General features: G+C 39.0%; 1 protein-coding gene across 2 annotated transcripts in view; it reads left to right on the top strand.

Annotated features, from left to right (window-relative positions):
- Snup (snurportin-1) overlaps positions 1 to 21,074 on the top strand; it is a 285,875-nt gene that overhangs the window by 144,923 nt on the left and 119,878 nt on the right. For both annotated transcript variants that reach the window (XM_090377225.1, XM_090377224.1), the window contains exon 4: positions 11,576 to 11,680. In XM_090377225.1, coding sequence (XP_090233351.1) covers positions 11,576 to 11,680 — 105 coding nt within the window. The remainder of the gene's footprint in view (positions 1 to 11,575; positions 11,681 to 21,074) is intronic.

Here is a 21,074-nt window from a genome sequence, read left to right as displayed (position 1 = left end):
CCACGATCCCAATGTGGCTTGGAATCCAGCAGAAACGAATGTCGAATGAACACTCAAACAAGGAATGGAACGTCTGCTGAATCCGGGTCACAAATGGATGAGGATTATACCTCATACCCGATAAAGCCTGCAGTGTACTTAGAGAGTCAGTGTACACCATACACCTTTGATACCTATGGGTTTTAATGTGGTCCAAGGCTAACTCTGCTTTACAATTGTTGCGAGCTTTGGTGTAGGCAGAAAATGAAACTGGAGAATTAGAAACAAGCCAATTACGATATGCAACATTCTTCTCTTGAACAGCCTTAGCACATTTATTGGAAAACCAAGGTTTAGATAAAGGACGAGATTTTAAAGTGGAGTGTGGGATAAAGGATTCCATTCATGCAAGAATAATTTCACTGACACAATCTGAGCAAACGTTGACATCAGAAGTTTAGAAACAGTAATCCGACCAAGGAAAAGAAGTCTCGCAGGTCATCCCATTTTGCATTCTTGTAAACGCCAAACAACACGAGGGTAATAGTCATGAGATAAAGGTTCCGTTGGAGAAGAGGCAATCACCAAGTTGTGATCTGAAGTGCCTAAAGGACCTCTCACTTCGACCATGTACTTAGAAGGGTTGTTTGTGAGAAAAAGATCAAGCATATTGGCTGTATGATTAGGATTGTCCCGTATTCTTGTAGGTAAATGAACAATCTGTGCTAGGTCATTAGTAATTGCAAAAGCCTCAGCATCTCGAACAGCTGGGTCGGTGTGACTAGAAAACAGAAGCCAGCTGGAGTTGTGAACATTAAAATCACCAAGGAAAATTACCTCACTGTTAGCAAAGTTGGACTGGAGAAAGTCAAGTTGCAAAGAGAGGATGTCAAAGAGCTCCAAGTGATTAGTGGAGTTGGGAGAATGGTAGAGACAACAGATGAATTTGACACAATGAGGTAGAGAGATTTTAAGCCAGAGAAGATCAAAGAGAGGAGATTCCAAATTTCCAAGTCTCTGACAGGGAATATTGGAACGGATATATGCACAAGTACCACCTTTGAGGCGAAAGGAATCATGCAGCAAATAAATTGGGCATCTGCGATGAGCAGTAGTTGAATCAACCGATAACTGAGATTCTGTCAGAAAAAGTACATGAGGTTTGGCAGACTGCAAGTGGAAATGGACATCGTTGAGATTAGAATTGAGACCACGTATATTTGTGAAATGAATTAGGAAGTGCTTGGGAGGTTTAGATCTTTTCGCAGATAAGCTTTCTCTATTAGTTTGACAATTTTTGGTGTATTCAATAGTAAGAAAAAGTGGGTGGGACATGTTGTATGAAGTAATGAAATTTTTGGATATGGCGTACATGTGGTAAGAATATACCCAGATCCTTGACATAACGTGGCCTCGATAATGCCCCTTCCCTTGCATACACACTACTCGGACTCCCTGCAGTCACTATCTGGCAGAGCAGAGGTAGCAAGATTATACACAACTGATCCGGAAGCCTCCTGGAGAGTTACCAATAGGTTTGGTCCGGTGTACTAACTAGCGGCCAGCCTGCGAACACAGTTTTAGAGCCGTACCCTCGAAATGTAAGGAATATTAGATCTCGCCACGACGTTCATGATAACCTCAGAAGTCATCGATCATACTGCATGATGGAAGAGATAGGGAAGGGTTGACCGGAACTTAGCTCTAGAGACTAAAATGGGTTCCACCACTTCAAGCCTCCAATAAGCAAAGTGGTGGTATTTCACCGGTTGATGAGGGTCATCTACCACCTTGTACTGCCTGGTAACATAGAGGGGGCGGCGTTCCTCCATGTGGTGTGGGCACCACATCTCGATCCCTGCTTATGTTGGTTCACACCTGGGTGGTCACCCACCATGTACTTGTGCATGGAGGTTATACCCAGGATTACTAACCGTCCCACCATCGTGAAGGTACAAGCAGATTATTTGGCTGTCACAGAACGTCCGGACTTCGCCGAAATTGGGTCTCCTTGACTTGAGTGTCACCCGAATATCAGTTCCATCATCGTTTTAGACTCCCAGGTAGCAAGTACAGCTTGTCTGGCATATCTGAGAGAATGTCTGTGACAGCTTCAAGGACCAAAACTTAGTTGTTCTGGTTATTGCATGATTGGCATATTGTTGACTTTATTACAGTGGCATGGTTCCTGCAAACAAACCAATTACATTTACTACATTTTTTTCATGATTTTTCTTATCATGGTTTCATATCGCCTAGGGCACGCAGTACAGCTACCACATTTCGCAACTGGCGCCTCCGTAGCCAGGTGGGAAAAAGCAGCAGTGCGTAGCACACGCTTCTTGATTAGACCAGGGTTCACGCCCGTCACCACCAAATACGGAGGATGCGGAAAGGTCAGGAAATGACCACCACATATCCATGAGGAATATGGCCTTAGTTGCTAATTCTCCTAAAAAAAAAAAAAAAAAAAAAACCTAACCAACCACATTTCGCAGCAGTTCCAGGTGTTTTATTTTGCCCACATGGTTCCTGTATTTCATCGGCATTTCTCAGTTTCCAAAATCATACTAATAGCATTTTTAATGTATTTGAGAAGCCGTTCTTGAACGTGTAGTTGGTTTTACCAAGTTCATTCCTAATTCTTCAAGGAATAGGTGTCTTCTAAAAGTTTTACCTCTTTCGTAATTTTCATGTTTCTTTGTGTACAGAACAAATCCATTGACTGCTGCCAAATTCAGAATTTTAAAAAATATCACCAATGACCAATGCTTAGTCTTATGGGAGCAAGTATATTCTCCTACCATGCAATCCACAATGTCTATAGCTCCTTTGCGCTTATTGTAGTATAGTGTCACTTGAGGTTTGAAATCAGTTGTTTCATCTGTTATATTCAAGTCAAAGTGCTGAGTTGATAGTAAGACTATGCTCCTATTTTTTTAGAAACATAGGAAATCATCATGGCATCCTTAGTAAATACAGCATTAGTTGAGTTCGTTGTATGGTTTCTGTTTGGGTGAAATTCTTGAGGTATCTTTTTTAATTGAGCTGCATAGTTCCGTTTAGTGTTTTACCTTGCTTCAATAATTCTTGTGCAAGAGCAAGAGATGTAAAGAGGTTATCGGTGGTAACTCCATAACCTGAAGACATACCTTCTACCAAATCTAATACTACTCTCTTGCCCTGTTTCTTTTTGGGTGCACCATCTGTCATTCCAGTATAAATTTGCATGTTCCAGCAATAAGAATCTTCTACATTACATAAGGTCCATATCTTTATCCCATACCTGGCCAGTTTGGATTTTATATAAACACAAAATGGACACCAAAAGGAAAGACTTCTCAGAAATTTAAAAACTTCTCAAAGTTTTTAAATTCTGTACAGTGCGATCAACTGACGATGTTACCAACAGTAAATTCTAAGTGGGAAGCATTCAAGGAATAATCGTGGATGCTACTAAAAGTTTCATACCTATTAAGAAATATTGTTCAAGGATTAGGCCTAAATGGTTATCTAATGAACTAATGAGACTCGTAACAGAGAAGAAAAATGCATGGGATGCATATAAATTATCAAGCGACTCAGAAGCCTATGGCAGATATAAGCTAGTCTGTAATCAGGTGAAAAAGGAGGTTAGGCAGGCGAAGGCAAATTACGAGAAATCCTTGGCAAAAGATGCTAAGAAAAACAGCAAGGATTTCGTTACTTATATAAACTCTAAAAGGAAGGGGATGAATCTGATTGGTCCACTTGACATCGATGGTTCAACTGTTGATCCTGCTCAGATAGCAAACAAACTGAATGAGTATTTTGCATCTACATTCACACATGATGAATTATTAAGGTTTGAAAATGGCAGAAGGTTATCAAATTGTAGCAGGATACTTAATGATTTTGTAATAACTGAGAGCAAAGTGGAGGAGAAATTGTCGAAGTTAAACATAAGAAAAGTACCTGGGGTGGATGGGATCTATCCAGTTATATTAAAGGAGGCGGCAAAGCAACTAAGCAAACCCTTAGCCATAATAATGAGAGCATCCTTGGACTCAGGGGAGATCCCCACGGACTGGAGATGTGCAGATGTATCCCCAATTCACAAAGGGGGATCGAAGGGTGACACAAGTAATTACAGACCAGTTAGTTTAACTTCTATTCCGGGTAAAATAATGGAGTCACTGGTTAAAGATGCATTGCAGGATCATCTAGACAAAACTGCAGCTATAATTCAGACACAGCATGGGTTTGTTAGGGGAAAGTCTTGTCTGAAAAATTTGATAGGATATTATGATGTGGTTACAAAGGAACTGGATGCAAAAAATAATTTTGATATCATATATTTCGATTTCAGGAAAGCTTTTGACAATGTTGCGCATGGAAGACTATTGTACAAATTGGAGCAGAACGGTATTAAGGATAAGTTGCTACAATGGATAAAAGGATGGTTAAGTGGGAGAAGACAGAGGGTGGTAATCAATGGGTGCTGCTCTTCGTGGACTAATGTTATTAGTGGAGTCCCACAGGGTTCGGTGTTGGGTCCACTGTTGTTTTGTATATTTATCAATGATATTGATGAAGGTATATCAGGCTAAATGTCGAAGTTTGCAGATGATACAAAGGTTGGCAGGGTTGTTAATGACAGTAATGGCAGTGTGCTACTGCAACAGGATCTAGATAATTTGAGCAGATGGGCTAAGAAGTGGCAACTGAAGTTTAACCTTGACAAATGCAAAGTACTGCATATGAGTAGAAGTAACCCCAGAGAAACGTACCAACTGTGTGGTACTACACTTAAGGTGGTAGAAAATGAAAAAGACCAGGGAGTAATTGTGCAGTGAGATATAAAGTTTTCTGAGCAATGCAGACAGGCTGCCAGGGCAGGTCATGGGGTTTTGTCAATGATATATAGGAATTTTTTGCTAGCAGGGAAAAGGAGGTGATTGTCCCTCTGTATAAGGTAATGGTCAGGCCACACCTTGAGTACTGCATACAGGTCTGGAGGCCTCATTTACAGAAGGATGTTGATTTGCTTGAGCATGTACAGAGAAGGGCAACAAAATTGGTGAGGGGAATAAAGGGATCCTCTTACCAAGAGAGGCTTAAGTTCTGCAAATTGCAGTGGCTGGAGACTAGGCACCTGCGCGGTGATCTGATTGAGGTGTATAAGGCCTTGAATGGGTTGAGCATGCTGAATTCTGATGGGATCCTTCCACTTATTCAGATTACGAACCTAAGGAGGCATAAATTCAAATTGAGAAAGGACAGATGTAGAATAGATGTGCGGAAATTTGCCTTTAGCCAGCGGGTGGTTAATTGCTGGAACAAACTTCCATCTGTCGTTGTGGAAGTTGATAGGTTGAATAAATTTAAGGAGGAACTGGACAGGCATTTGGAGGGAATGGTGTGTTTTGTTTTTTTTTTGTTTTTTTTTTCGGCTGATGCTGCATAAGCTCATACACTTGCTTTCTTGCATCACATGCCACTACTACTACCTGCCACGGAATGGGATCTGCCTATGGAACTGCCCGTCAATGCAAAAGTTGCCACCGGGAATATGTGCTTTTTTACAATTCAAAACAAACGTGGAATATATCCTCAATCACTGCTAACTTACTTTCTTCTCACCATTGTGGCTGAGTCTGTATTGTCAAATCTAATGACTCTGAGCAAATCCTTCATTCTAGTGTGTGACCTGGTTGCAGAAAAAAATCACACATTGCAGTGCAGGATTTCTGTGTCTCCATAATTCTAGAATGGGTTCCTGACATGCTTTGCGTGAACCGGCAATAATCAACAGGCATATGAATGCTTTCATTTCTACACGACTTGTTTCCTTCCATTCATCACTTTTCAAAGAGATAGCTTTATGATTGGTTTCTTGAATAAGTATATTCAAAATTTTGTCAGTTATGAATGCGTAGAATGCTTCTGTTGGTGTCCTAATCTTCTCAATGTAACTTGTAAGTCTGGATTTTTTGTTCAATATGTTTGTTGCAAGATATCTTCTTACAGATTGTTGTTTTTTTTTTTTTTGAACACTGAGTGCCATCATCAGATAATTCATTACCAGCATGTGCAGAATTATTGCCTTCACAGCCTTCGTCGGATGAATCACTAATTTGTTGCCTTTGGCTTTGTGAAATGTCTTCCAGTAACATATCTTCATCATCTGACAGTTCCAGTTCATCAGGAATATCCTCAAACTCTTCGTTTACTAAATTTTCAAGTTCGGCTTCAGTGAGATTCTTATGCGACATTGTCTAGCTATGTACTGCTGAAATCAAGCATACGAGAATATTACGCTGTGAGCAACAAAACAAACATGTTGTGACATGTCCCAACACACTTTTAAACATGCTCTGACCAGTAGAAAATGTGCACAAACTCTATAATGGTTAGCAATGTTATAACATTAGGTGATGCCAATCAAGAAATAATTATTTCTAAGTTGGGTATTTAAAATTTTTAAGCAGTTACCCCATAGAGATCTGGAAAAAGGTGAAAAGGTTGGCTAAAAAAGAACAAAGCCTCTAAGACATTAATTGAGAAAAATATTGTAAAAATAAGTAGCATTAGGGTCCCCACCGATGTATTAACCTTCCGCTTGTTCTGTGTATTAACCTTCCGATGACCAGGTGGGGTCACTATGTGACCCCACCTGGTCATCGGAAGGTTAATACACAGAACAAGCACAGACAATCAGTTGTATAATCCAAGAGACAATATCATAAGTGAAAAATAATAATATAATAATAATAAAATAGTTTTGGTCTACAAAATCTCTTTTAGGTGTAAATTAACCAAAATTAATTTTTAGATGCTAATTTTAGCTTAAAAAATAAAACTTTGTCTGCTAACCAAAGCATTAAGATAGAATGTAATTAGTAAAACTGTTATTGGAACAACAGAAACAGATATGCATGAGCCATTGATTACGCTAGGTCATTCTCCATTCAAAGTCCCAGACGAGTATCAGGAGGATGTTCATATGGAAAATGGATTGATTAATAATAATATTAATTTTAGGTATTTTTGTGTTAGCAAGTTTAAACTTAGCACAATTTAGTATCAAATATGTTGCTACTAAGTTGCATCTTTAGACATACTGGTAGTCAGCACCATATAGGCTAAATCTGTCTATATTGCAACTGAATAATTCATCTGGTCTCACATAATTTCTGATCCCACACCATGATATGTATTAGTCTAAAATTATACATATCATATTTCACGTGCGTATAATAACAAATCATATGCATCAGCAATAGCATTACTAACACTATTATTAGCCTGAGTTTAATTTTATAAAGTGCTGTATTATGATTATTTCAAAGAAACACACATGCACTCACTCACTCTTGAGTGGCTTTGTTAGCAGCATCACCTTGTGTAGTAGTGATCTGGTCTGTGACACTGGTGAAGGCTAAAAGTCGGGAACAGCTGATATAAAATTATGGGTTTCACACATGGCAATCAGATTTGAGTGCCTGTGAAGAAGAATGGGTCGGTGTCAAGCTCTTTACAATTTTGAATTTGGGGGCAAGACTTGCAAGTGCTGGTATCATAACAGCGGCTAACATGGTTAAGTGCTCCCATTTTGTCATGAGTGTACTGCAACAGGCTCAGAGCGGTTGACCAGCCATCCAAATGTCATATGTGCATCAACGTGTGCTGGCTTGCATGCGCATCAACGCTATCGTAACACAGCATTGATGTAGCAGTGCTCAACTAACCACCCAGTACAATGTAGAAATAGCATTACCAATATCCACATGGGCTATATGCCAAACATTAACTTATACAGGTACTTGTGACATTAGCTCGTATGGATAACTGCTGTCAGGGTACCCATGCTCACTGTGAGACAAGAAAACTGCACTTTGCATGGACATGTCAGCACTAACACTGGACTGCTAGCAGGTGGAATTCTGTCACCTAGTCTGTTCCCAAATCTGTCATGCTGATGGACTTATTCACATTTGGTGAAAGTTCTTGATAGGAATGCCTACCTTTCTATTGTCACCAACCAAGTACATTCTTTCAAGATGACAGTATATCCAGACAACTCCAGTGTCTATCAGTAAAGAGAGTGTACCATGCCAGAAGGCCTGACAGGTTGCTAACTGGTTTCAGGAACATGACAGTGAATTCTCTGTCCTCCCATGGCCAATCAACTCACCTGATTTCATCCCACTTCAGCATGTTTGGGATGTACTGGAAAAGGACATTTGATACTATGACCATCCACCTGACAATGTTGAGCATTACAGGACACATTGTGCAACACCTTGTGGAGTCCATGCCAAGATGTGTACAGGATGTATTACAGGCAAAAGATGGCCCACAAAGTAATGGCAGTGAAGTTCTCTGTCCCCCCATGGCTATCCACTACACTTGATCTGACCCCAGTTGAGCATGTTTAGAATGGACTGGAAAAGAATATTTGATACTATGACCATCCACCTGACAATGTGTTAGCATTACCAGGCACATTGTGCAGTGCATGGGTACCACTACCACAGGATATCAAAGACTGATGTTGGGATATCAGAGACTATAGATATAAGCAGTGCAGAGTTGGAATTTGGGGAGTACAATCTGTGCAGAAAAGATTTACAGGATAGAAGGTGAGGAGAGGTGATGCCGTTAGTTAAGAAACACAATCTAAGGAAGTACATCCAGTTGACATGGGTGGACAGTGCAGTGTTGAGCCAGTTTGGTGTGACATAAGCACTGGGAAAACCAAGTTAAGAGTAGGAATATATTATAGGCCTAATGACTCTGAGGAGTATAACGAACAGCCCTACAGGGAATTAGAGTGGGCCATTAAATCAGATTGTCTTAAAATGCAGCATTTTAACTTTCCAGATATAAACTGGAACTTATGGGTTGGTCACTCACACATTAGCAAGACTTTTGTGGATTTATTGGATGATTGTTTTCTACAGCAACATGTTTGAGAAGCAACCAGAGGGAGTAATACTCTTGATCTGATTATCAGCAGTGATTCTTCATGCATTAATAATCATCAGATAAAGGAACCACTAGGTGGCAGTGATTACAGTGTACTGATGTGGGATTTACTCAAATAACTAACTACCATCAGGCGTAAAGGGAAGGATTTTACTTTCGTAAAGGTGACTGCAGTGGTCTCAGATATTTTTTAAATTCTATACAGTGGGGCCAACTGATGATGTTACCAACAGCAAATTCTAAATGGGAAGCATTCAATGAAGTAATCTTGGAAGTTTTTAGGCTTTTCATACCAACAAAGAAATACTGTTCAAGGTTGAGGCCTAAACGGATGTCAGATAAACTGATGAGAATCATGGCAGAGAAGAAAATGCATGTGATGCATATAAATTATCAAGAGACACAGATGCCTATGTTATATATAAGATAGTCTGTAATCAAGTCACAAAGGACATTAGGCAAGCAAAGGCAGATTATGAGAAATCTTTGGCAAAGGATGCAAAGAAAAACAGTCAAGACTTCTTTGCTTATGTAAGCTCTAGAAGGAAGAGGATGAATCAGATTGGTCCACTTGACATTGACAGTTCAATTGTTGATGAACCTGTTGAGGTAGCTGACAAACTGAAGGAATATTTTTCATCTACATTAACACACGAGGAAGTCTGCAGGAAAGTGGAGGTCAGAAGCTTATCAACTTCTGGCATGGAGCTAAATGATTTTTGTAATAAATGAGAGCAAAGTAGAGGAGAAATTGTTGAAATTGAACATAAGAAAGGCACCTGGGGTTGATGGGATCTATCCAGTTATATTAAAGGAAGCAGCAAAGCAAGTAAGCAAACCTTTAGCCATAATTATGAAAGCTTCCTTGGACTATGGCAAGGTCCCCATGGACTGGAGATGGGCAAATGTGTCCCCAGTTCACTAAGGGGGATTGAAAGGTGACAAAAGTAATTACAGACCTGTTAGTTTAACTTCTGTTCCAGGGAGCTTAATGGAAGCACTGGTTAAAGAAGCATTTCAGGATCATCTAGACATGACTTCAGTAATAGTTCGGACACGACATGGGTTTATTGAGGGAAAGTCTTGTCTGACAAATTTGATTGGATACTATGATGTGGTCACAAAGGAACTGGATGCAAAACTAATTTTGTTATCATATATTTGGATCTTAGAAAGACTTTTGATACTGTTTCACAAGGAAGACTTCTGCACAAATTGGGGCAGTGTGGCATTGGATGCAAATTGCTGCTATTGATAAAGGGATGGTTGAGTGGGAGAAGACAGAGTGTTAATCAATGGACACTGCTCGTCGTGGACTAATGTTATTATTGGAGTCCAACGGGGCTCGGTGTTGGGCCCATTGTTATTTTTTCTGTATTTATCAGTGATATTGATGAAAGTATATCAGTGATAATGTTTAAGTTTGCAGACGATACGAAGGTTGGCAGGGTTGTTAATGACAGTAATGATAGTACACTACTACAACAGGATCTAGAAAAGTTGAACAGATGGGCTGAGAGGTGGCAACTGAAGTTTAACATTAACATATATAAAGTACTGCATGTGGATAGCAATAACCCCAGAGTAATGTATCAACTGGGTGCTACTACACTCAGTGTAGTGGGGAATGAAAAGGACCTGGAAGTAATTGTGCAGTCAGATATGAAGTTTTCTGAGCAGTGCAGACACACTGGAAAAGTACCTCATGGTGTCTCGTCAATAATATACAGGAATTTTGCTAGCAGAGATAAGGAGGTGATTGTCTCCGTGTATAAGGCAATGATCGGGCCACACATTGAGTACTGCATATAGGTCTGGAGGCCTCAATTTAAGAATGATGTTGTGCTGCTGGAATGAGTACAGAGAACGGCAATAAGATTGGTGAGTGGTACAAAGGGTTGCTCTTTCCAGGGAAGGCTTAAGTTCTGCAAATTGCAGCATCTGGAGAGACTAGGAACCTGCGAGGTGATCTAATTGAGGCATATAAGTTCTTGAATGGTTTGAGCAACCTCAATGCTGATGGGATTCTTCTTCTTGTCAGATTACTCACCTGAGGGGACATAAATTCAAATTGAGGAAAGACAATTGTAGAATAGATGTGCAGAAATTTGTATTTAGCCAACAGAACAAACTTCCATCTGTTGTAGCCTCATGCTATATATAGCCTACCAAGTAGCATGAGGCTCTTGCACTAAAATACTCTATAATCTATATGAATGCACACCATCAGGCATCTCTCATATTGTGGAGTTATACTTCATAACTGGGTTGTCACTATTGCAACAACCAGGATACCTGCTGAACCGCTGACTAGAAGCCAATAAGCTTTGAAGTGGTGCCATTTGGGTGGTGGTATCAATAAGTAATATTATTCTTCTCCACTGGTGAAGCATTACTTGTTCAAGGTAATGCATGGAAACTTGTTGTGAGGGGATTCACAATATGAGATATAATTAAAACGATGCCAGCTTAACTACTTTGGTAGATGGCTACAAATTAAATTGCACTAATCTATACCCTAGCATTCTTAGTTAATTAATACTTAAATACCCACACCTGTTCATTTCTATCTACATTTGATTGTGTTTATTTTTATATATATATTTTTTCATTCTGCTTTATATAGCTAATGCTGTCAGAATGGTTAGTTGAAGTACCTTTTAACCTGTCATCACATTGGCTGTTAGTGCTCTGTCCTGAAGGCAAACGATCCTTGGTCGTAGCTTCACGGGTATGTATATAGAATGTTTGTAAATTATTATGAGAAAAATTTTGAAATGAGACTTTTGATACTATAATGAAACGCCAAGGGAATTTGTCTTGTAATGAATCCCAGTGGGTCTTAAATGACATATCAGTATAGCAGTTTCATTATTTTTCACTTGTTTGGAAACATCTTCAGTCAGGCTATTAGTTAGTTATACTATCTCAGGTGGAGGGAGTAGGATTTCTCCCTTTGCGTTATTTTGTGTTTTTAGTCACATTCTTATAGATATAATACACTTCAAATCAGTAGGAGCTAGAGTGCCATGAGAACTGGCACATTATATAACCCAGGTAGTTGATTTGCCAAAAAAAAAAATCCCAACGACAAGAACCTCTATGGCATTATAGTGGCAGTTTTCCACTCATTTCAGAAATCCAGGTTTGAATTTCATCTGGTCTGTAGCACATTGATTACTCACTGTCAGAGTTTTACTGTGACAATTCAGAACTACTAAAACTCTGTATTGACTTCTAGGGACTATTAGAAAAGTCCTGATAAAGTTTCTTCCCAAAGTACACCTTGTTAATTTTTTGGCAAACATGAGTAAGCCATTTCCATTTGGTATATAAAAATTTTGCTTGTAGCTAAATATTTTTACTGAACTTGATTATTATTATAAATCCTAGTTTCTGCAGTCAGAATAAATAATTTTCATCAAGTGCTATTAATGTAAGAAAATATTACTAGTCTACTGTGGATTTTTCTCTTTTCATTAAAGGAGTAATACTGTAGAACCAAAAATGTTAGAATTGCTGATGTACACTTCTTTTAGCTATCCTTTTTCAGTTAATTAAATTAATTTTTTTATACCGAAACATAGATTACTTAAATATTTGCTATTATGAGGATTGTCCAAAACATAGTGACAACACTGCATATCTGCTTGCCATCTGTGTTTGTGACAGAGAATACATCTTTTTGTTTTAGCCGACCCCTTCTCTGTATCACTGTCATAATATAGTTGGCACAATAGTTTGTCTTTCTGCAAAAACTTTTTTTGTTTTTTTCTGTTCTGCATTTTTTAATGTTTCATAAAATACATGATGATATGTATCACAATCATCTAGCTAATGTATCAGCATCTCCCATGGACAGGTTAACATTGTAGGACTGACACTACAGGAACCATTAGCCAGGATTGATATTTTCTCTCAATTTAGAAAGCAATCAAGATAAAGGAACTTAAAGTTTCTTAAAAATTAATATCATTAAAGCTTTACTTTCAGAAAAAATATATTTTTGGTTTTCAACTCACATTGTTGATAGTCTAGAAATATGAGTTTAAGCCCTCCCCTATCAACAAATTGATTGACAAGGAAGGCCACCTTCCTTTGTCAATCACAATTACAAAAGACCAGTGAGAGAAGTGTAGAGACAATACATGAAGAACATTAAAACAGGTTGATGCCGAAAACTTTACTATAGAAGTCACTCATTCTAGTACAGAAGTTGTGTGGTGTGAGTTAGCTGAAAGCAAAGGTATATTCAGGGTAGGAGTAATCTTCACATAAGCACATTGTGAAGATTACTATGATCTACATGCAAATGAAATGGGCAGGCAAGTGTGAATGACTTATTATGAGTGATTTCAATTTGCTCCTAACTGATTGAAGAAATTTGGAGGGAAATTCACCATGGGGAAAGAATATTACAAGATGATTGTTATTTGTATTGGCATGTTAGAGACTGCTTCTACAGGGATGGGATACACTTAAATAGAAAGGGTGCAAGAATATTTGCTGATGCTATTGAGGCAGAGTTGGGTGGGTCGAAAAACTGCTAGCTTGGGGGGGGGGGGGGGTACATGGACTAATAGATTAACAGTAGCTGCTGGCAGAGGTGAATGAGATTCTTGTACTGCTCGCAATTGAAATGCAATTGAGCAGCAGCCTGGAAAGCAAGGCAATGGGGATTTCCAGGACTGCTGGGAGTCATAGTGGAACAAGTAAATACATGGGCTGTGTAAGGGTAACTAAGAGTAGAAACAGGTGCATGTATGCTTGCATGTACGGCAATGCTAGGAGTATAGTTAATAAATTCGATGAGCTTGAAGTACTAGTCAAGTAATCAAAGGCAGATATTGTTCGGATATCAAAGACGTGGTGTCACACAGACATCAGCAGTGCAGAATTTGAATTTAGGGAGTACAATGTGTACAGAAAGGATAGATAGGACAGGAATGGAGGAGGGTTTATGCTGTTAGTTAAGAAACACATAAAATCTAAGGAAGTGCATCCAATTGATGTTGGTGGACAATGCAATGTTGAGTCTATTTGGTGTGACATAAGCATAGGGAAAGGAAAAATGAGAGTAGGTGTGTGTTATAGGTCTAATGAGCAGTTGTGCAGAGAAATAGTGGGCCAGTAAATCACAGTGTCTTATAATGGGGGATTTTAATTTCCCAGATATTGACTGGAATTTGTGGGTTGGTCACTCACACACTAGCAAGGCTTTTATAGATTTATTGGATGATTGTTTTCTACATCAGCATGTTCGGGAGGCAACTAGAGGAAGTAATATTCTTGATTTGATTATCAGTAGTGGTTCTTCATGCATTAAGAATCTGCAGATAAAGGAACCACGAGGTGGCAGTGATCACATTGTGCTGAAGTGGTATTTACTCATGATGTTACCAACAGCAATGATGTTACCAACAACTAATGATGTTACTAATGATGTTACCAACAGCAAATTCAAAATGGGAAGCATTCAAAGAACTTATCTTGGAAGTTACTAGACTTTACATACCAACTAAGAAATATTGTTCAAGGTTTAGGCCTAAATGGATGTCAGATGAACTAATGAGACATATGACAGAGAAGAAAAATGCATGGGATACATATGAATTAACATGTGCTCAGAAGCCCATGATAGATATAAGTTGATCTATAACCAAGTTACAAAGAAGGTTAGGCAGGTGAAGGCAGATTATGAGAAATCTTTGGCAAAGGATGCAAAGAAAAGCAGCAAAGAGTTCTTTACTTATGTGAATTCTAGAAGGAAGGGAATGAATCAGATTGGTCCACTCGATATCGATGGTTCAAATGTTGATGATCCTGCTCAGGTAGCTAACAAACTAAATGAATGTTTTGCATCGACATTCACGCATGAGGAGTTATTCAGTGAGGGGAATGCCAGAGGTGTATTCAACTCTGGCAGTAAGCTAGATAATCTTGTAATAACAGAGTAAAGTGGAGGAGAAATTGTTGAAGATAGACACAAGAAAGGCACCTGGGGTGGATGGGATCTATCCAGTTATATTAAAGGAGGCAGTAAAGGAAGTAAGCAAACCCTTAGCCATAATTATGAGAGCTTCCTTGGACTCAGGGGAGGTGCCCATAGACTGGAGACGTGCAAATGTGACTCCAATTCACAAAGGAGGATCAAAGGCTGACACAAGTAATTATAGACTTGTGAGTTTAACTTCTGTTCGAGGAAAATTAATGGAGGCACTGGTTAAAGAAGCACTGCAGGATCATCTAGACAAGACTTCAGTTATAGCTCGGACACAGCATGGTTTTGTTAAGGGAAAGTCTTGCCTGACCAATTTGATTGTACACTATGATGCAGTCACAAAAGAACTGGATGCAGGGAATAACTATGATATTATACGCTTGGATCTTTTGATACTGTTGCACATGGACGACTGCTGCACAAATTGGAGCAGTGTGGTATTGGAGGCAAACTGCTGCTATAGATAAAGGGGCGGTTGAGGGGAAGAAGACAGAGAGTGGTAATCAATGGACACTGCTCATCGTGGACTGATGTTATTAGTGGAGTCCCTCAGAGTTCAGTGTTGGGTCCATTATTGTTTTCTGTATTTATAAATAATATTGATGATGGTATATCATCAATATTATTTATGGAGGCAAGCTTAATGTCCAAGTTTGCAGACGATACAAAGGTTGGCATGGGTTGGGTTATTAAGGACACAACTGACGCTATGCTGCTGCAACAGGATCTGGAAAGGTTGAGCAGATGGGCTGAGAGGTGGCAAATAAAGTTTAACATTGACAAATGTAAAGTACTACATATGGGAAACCACAACCTCAGAGCAACATATCAACTCTGTGGTACTACACTGACAGTGGTAGAGAATGAAAAGGACCTGGGGGTAATTGTGCAGGCAGATATGAAGTTTTCTGAACAGTACAGACAGGCTGCAAGAGTAGCTCATAGTAGTAGTAGTAGTAGTAGTAGTGGCACATGATGCAAGAAAGCAAGTGTAGGAGCTTATGCAGCATCAGCCAAAAAAAAAAAAAAAAAAAAAATCATCACACCATTCCCTCCAAATGCCTGTCCAGTTCCTCCTTAAATTTATTTAACCTATCAACTTCCACAACGACAGATGGAAGTTTGTTCCAGCAATTAACCACCCGCTGGCTAAAGGCAAATTTCCGCACATCTATTCTACATCTATCCTTTCTTAATTTGAACTTATGTCCCCGTAGGTTCGTAATCTGAACAAGTGGAAGGATCCCATCAGAATTCAGCGTGCTCAACCCATTCAAGGCCTTATAGACCTCAATCAGATCACCGCGCAGGTGCCTAGTCTCCAGCCACTGCAATTTGCAGAACTTAAGCCTTTCTTGGTAAGAGAATCCTTTCATTCCCCTCACCAATCGTGTTGCTCTTCTCTGTACACGCTCAAGCAAATCTACATCCTTCCTAAAATGAGGCCTCCAGACCTGTACACAGTACTCAAGGCATGGCCTGACCATTGCCTTATACAGAGGGACAATCACCTCCTTTTCCCTGCTAGCAAAATTCCTATATATCATTGACAAAACCCCATGACCTGCCCTAGCAGCCTGTCTGCATTGCTCAGAAAACTTCATATCTGACTGCACAATTACTCCCAGGTCTTTTTCATTTTCTACCACCTTAAGTGTAGTACCACACAGTTGGTACGTTTCTCTGGGGTTACTTCTACCCATATGCAGTACTTTGCATTTGTCAAGGTTGAACTTCAGTTGCCACTTCTTAGCCCATCTGCCCAAATTATCTAGATCCTGTTGCAGTAGCACACTGCCATTACTGTCATTAACAACCCTGCCAACCTTTGTGTCATCTGCAAACTTCGACATTAAGCCTGATATACCTTCATCAATATCATTGATAAAAACACAAAACAACAGTGGACCCAACACCGAACCCTGTGGGACTCCACTAATAACATTAGTCCATGAAGAGCAGCACCCATTGATTACCACCCTCTGTCTTCTCCCACTTAACCATCCTTTTATCCATTGTAGCAACTTACCCTTAATACCATTCTGCTCCAATTTGTACAGTAGTCTTCCATGCGCAACAGTGTCAAAAGCTTTCCTGAAATCCAAGTATATGATATCAAAATTATTTTTCGCATCCAGTTCCTTTGTGACCACATCATAATAACCAATCAAATTTGTCAGACAAGACTTTCCCTTAACAAACCCATGCTGTGTTTGAATTATTGCTGCAGTCTTGTCTAGATGATCCTGCAATGCATCTTTAACCAGTGACTCCATTATTTTACCCGGAACAGAAGTTAAACTAACTGGTCTGTAATTACTCGTGTCACCCTTCGATCCACCTTTGTGAATTGGGGACACATTTGCACATCTCCAGTCCGTGGGAACCTCCCCTGAGTCCAAGGATGCTCTCATAATTATGGCTAAGGGTTTGCTTAGTTGCTTTGCCGCCTCCTTTAAAATAACTGGATAGATCCCATCCACCCCAGGTGCCTTTCTTATGTTTAACTTCAACAATTTCTCCTCCACTTTGCTCTCAGTTATTACAAAATCATTAAGCACACTGCTACAATTTGATAACCTTCTTCCATTTTCAAACTGTAATAATTCCTCACGTGTGAATGTAGATGCAAAATACTCATTCAGTTTGTTTGCTATCTGAGCAGGATCATCAACAGTCGAACCATCGATGTCATAGTGTCTTGTCAGTGATATACAGGAATTTTTCTAGCAGGGATAAGGAGGTGATTATTCCCTTGTATAAGGCAGTGGTCAGGCCACACCTAGAGTACTGTATACAGGTATGGAGGCCTCATTTCAAGGATGTAGAGCTGCTGGAACAAGTACAGAGAAGGGCAACAAGATTAGTGAATGGAACAAAGGGGTGCTCTTACGAAGAAAGGCTTAAGTTTTGCAAATTACAGTGTCTGGAGAGTAGGCACTGGCGAAGTGATCTGATAGAGGTGTACAAAGCCTTGAATGGTTTGAGCATGCTCAATGCTGGTGGGATTCTTCCTCTTGCTCAGAATAATCACCTGAGAGGGCATAAATTCAAATTGAGAAAAGACAGATGTAGGATAGATGTGTGGAAATTTGCCTTTAGCCTGCAGGTAGTTGGTTGGTGGAACAGACTTCCATCTCTTGTTGTGGAAGTTGATAGCCTAAATAAATTTAAGGCTCCGCCGGACAGGTATTTCGAATGAACGGAGGGGTGAAGTGGAAGTGTGTGTGTGTTTTTTTTTTTTTGGCTGATGCTGCATAAGGTTGCTTTCTTGCATCATATGCCTATGCGAATGTGCTGCTATGCTGAATCTTAGAAACCCTATATGTGTGGTTTCTTAGGTTTGACCTATCTTGGTAATCCTTTATAGCTTTTTCTTATTTTGTTTGTGGAAATTAATATCAGAATAATAATATCTGTTATCTCCAATAAGTTACTCTTAATATTGTGTCACCACTTGGTCCTTGGTATTGAAACTTATCAAGTTTGGAACTTGAATTTGATGTAATATTATTTCTTTAGTTTTTTTTTATATTATTAATATTAGTAAGTAACAAATGATGAATGAAAACAAGCTTATATGAGGTGAGGCTATAAATAACAAGACTGGTGCAATAAAATATATATAATGAAATATTTAACACCACACAAGTTAATTTTTTATACCTTCAAAATAATTGCGTTGTGCCTGCACATGCACTGTTCCATACATTTCTTCCGAGCACAGAAACATTTCTGGAAGTCATCTTTTGTAAGCCATTTTAACACTTTGGTCATTTTATTTATTTTTTTAAATTTTATTTATTTATTATTATTATTTTATTTATTTATTATTATTATTTTATTTATTTATTATTATTTTTTAATGTCTTTGGTGGACTGAAAATGGGTTCCCTTAAGTACACAAAGGTCCAGGTCTGGTAAATAGGGAGCATTGTCTTGATGCAGCATACAGCCATCCATCACAATTCAGGTCCTTCGAATTTTTTCATGCAGCCTTGTCAAAATGTAAATAAATAAATAAATTTTCTGTTTATACTCCCGGACGACCAAACAGAGGAGTTAACAAGATAGACAGAATACAAGAAACAGCCCCGTATTCAGCAGTCATGGGCTTGAACCCCAGTCACTCAAGGCACGTGTACTTATGCACCCACACGCTTAACAACTAGGCTACGGCGGCCTATGTAGTATATTTGATTGACAGTCTGATTTGGTGTGACATATTCAGGAATAATAATTCCTTTAATATTGAAGAAAAGAAGCATGGTTCTTTTCATTTTTGATTTTGACATTCATGCTTTTTTTGATCTGTGTGATTGTTTTGTCTTTTAGATTCTGGGTCGTACTGGAACAGGCCAACTTTCATTGTAAGTAATTACAGTACTCAGAAAGGCTGGATCTCCTCTGGGATTTTTTTTTTCCAAAACATCTTCACAAACTTGGAATCTTTGCATTCTTTAATGTTATTCTTAAAAATTATCACACACTTTCCTCGTGCCACTTCTCACTTCTCCTAAATCTTCTGTAATAGAGAGATATTGGATCCATCAGTGTTTTAGGCTGAGTGTCTGATAACACACAGGATACCTGTTCCCCTCTAAGCCCCCCCCCCCCAGCAGCTTTCACTCTCCCTCTTACGGCAGCGAGAGGATCAGAGTGGAAGCAGAGGGTGCTAAGAATCTCTGGGTACGACCAGGCTGCCATGCACGGAAATTGAACTTGGCCTGTTATAACGTACGATCACTCATCGGTGAAGACAGGATATTAGAGCTGGAAAAGGAATTAGAAAATGTGAATTGGAATATCATCGGTTTGGCTGAAACAAGAAGAAGAAATGAATCACTTATAAGTTTATCAAGTGGAAATCTGCTGTACACCAATGGAAACAGTGAAACGAGTGAAGGTGGAGTTGGGTTTCTGGTCCATAAAGATTTTAAAAACAACATTTTGGAATTCAAAAGTACATCACCAAGGGTGTCAAGACTAATACTCAAGATTTCTAAGAGGTACAAGCTAAAGATTATAATGATTTATGCACCAACATTGAGCCATGATGATGAAGAGGTTGAAGAAATGTACACTGAAATTGAGAGTCTTCTAGATGAGCAGAAAACCCACTACACTATTATTATGGGGGACTTCAATGCTAAGGTTGGAAAAAGGCAAAACAGTGCAGAAAGAGGAACTATAGGAAATTTTGGAATTCGTGAAAGAAATAAAAGAGGTGAAAGACTTGTGGAATTTGCAGAATCTCAAGGAATGTCAGTAATGAACACTTTTTTTCAAGAAAAGGGTGAACAGAAAGTGGACATGGAAGAGTCCAAATGGATTAACAACTAATGAAATTGACTTCATCCTCACTAACAGAAGATATATTGTGAATGATGTTACCGTTCTGAATAAGGTAAATGTTGGAAGTGATCACAGAATGGTAAGATGTACACTTGATATAGATGTAGGAAAGGAAAGGAAAAAACTGACTCGAGTAAATAATACAAAGGTCTTTGAAATAACAGAGGAGGAGAAAAAGCAGTATGTACTGGAACTTAAGAACAAGTTTGAACTTCTGCAGACTGCTCAGGACCAAGATATCGATGAGGAATATTACAACTTTCTGAAAGTGATAAAGCCCAAGAAACCTATAGGGAAACAGAAATCCAAAGAAGAAAAAATTAGTCAAGAAACACTTTTCATGATGAACCAAAGACGACAAATGAAGAGCAAGAAAAACACTGACAGGGAGAAAATTGAGTATACTGAGTTATGCAAAGCCATTAAAGAGACTCAGAGAGGACATAAGAAGATTTAACACAAGAAAAGTAGAACAAGCATTAAGGGAAAACAAAGGATTTAAATCAGCAGCCATGAGCAGTAATACAGAAAGACAAATGATACTGAAACTGAAGAATAACGATGGTGTACTTATAAACAGCAGAGAAGGCATAATTCAAATAGCAGAAGACTACTATAGAGAATTATACAAGGAGCGAGGGAATGATACCAGCAGTGGGGAAGATGGATTGCAAAATAGCAACACATACGACATACCCGATATTCTTCCTGATGAGGTAGAACATGCATTGAAGAAAATGAAGAATCGGAAAGCCCCGGGGGAAGATGA

Source organism: Mastigoproctus giganteus, chromosome 7 (assembly GCF_048544385.1).
Source record: "Mastigoproctus giganteus isolate SK-2022 chromosome 7, ASM4854438v1, whole genome shotgun sequence".
In the NCBI taxonomy this organism is placed as follows: domain Eukaryota; kingdom Metazoa; phylum Arthropoda; class Arachnida; order Uropygi; family Thelyphonidae; genus Mastigoproctus; species Mastigoproctus giganteus.
The sequence above is the reverse complement of the archived record's forward strand: the minus strand, read 5'-3'. Positions and strand labels throughout refer to the sequence as shown.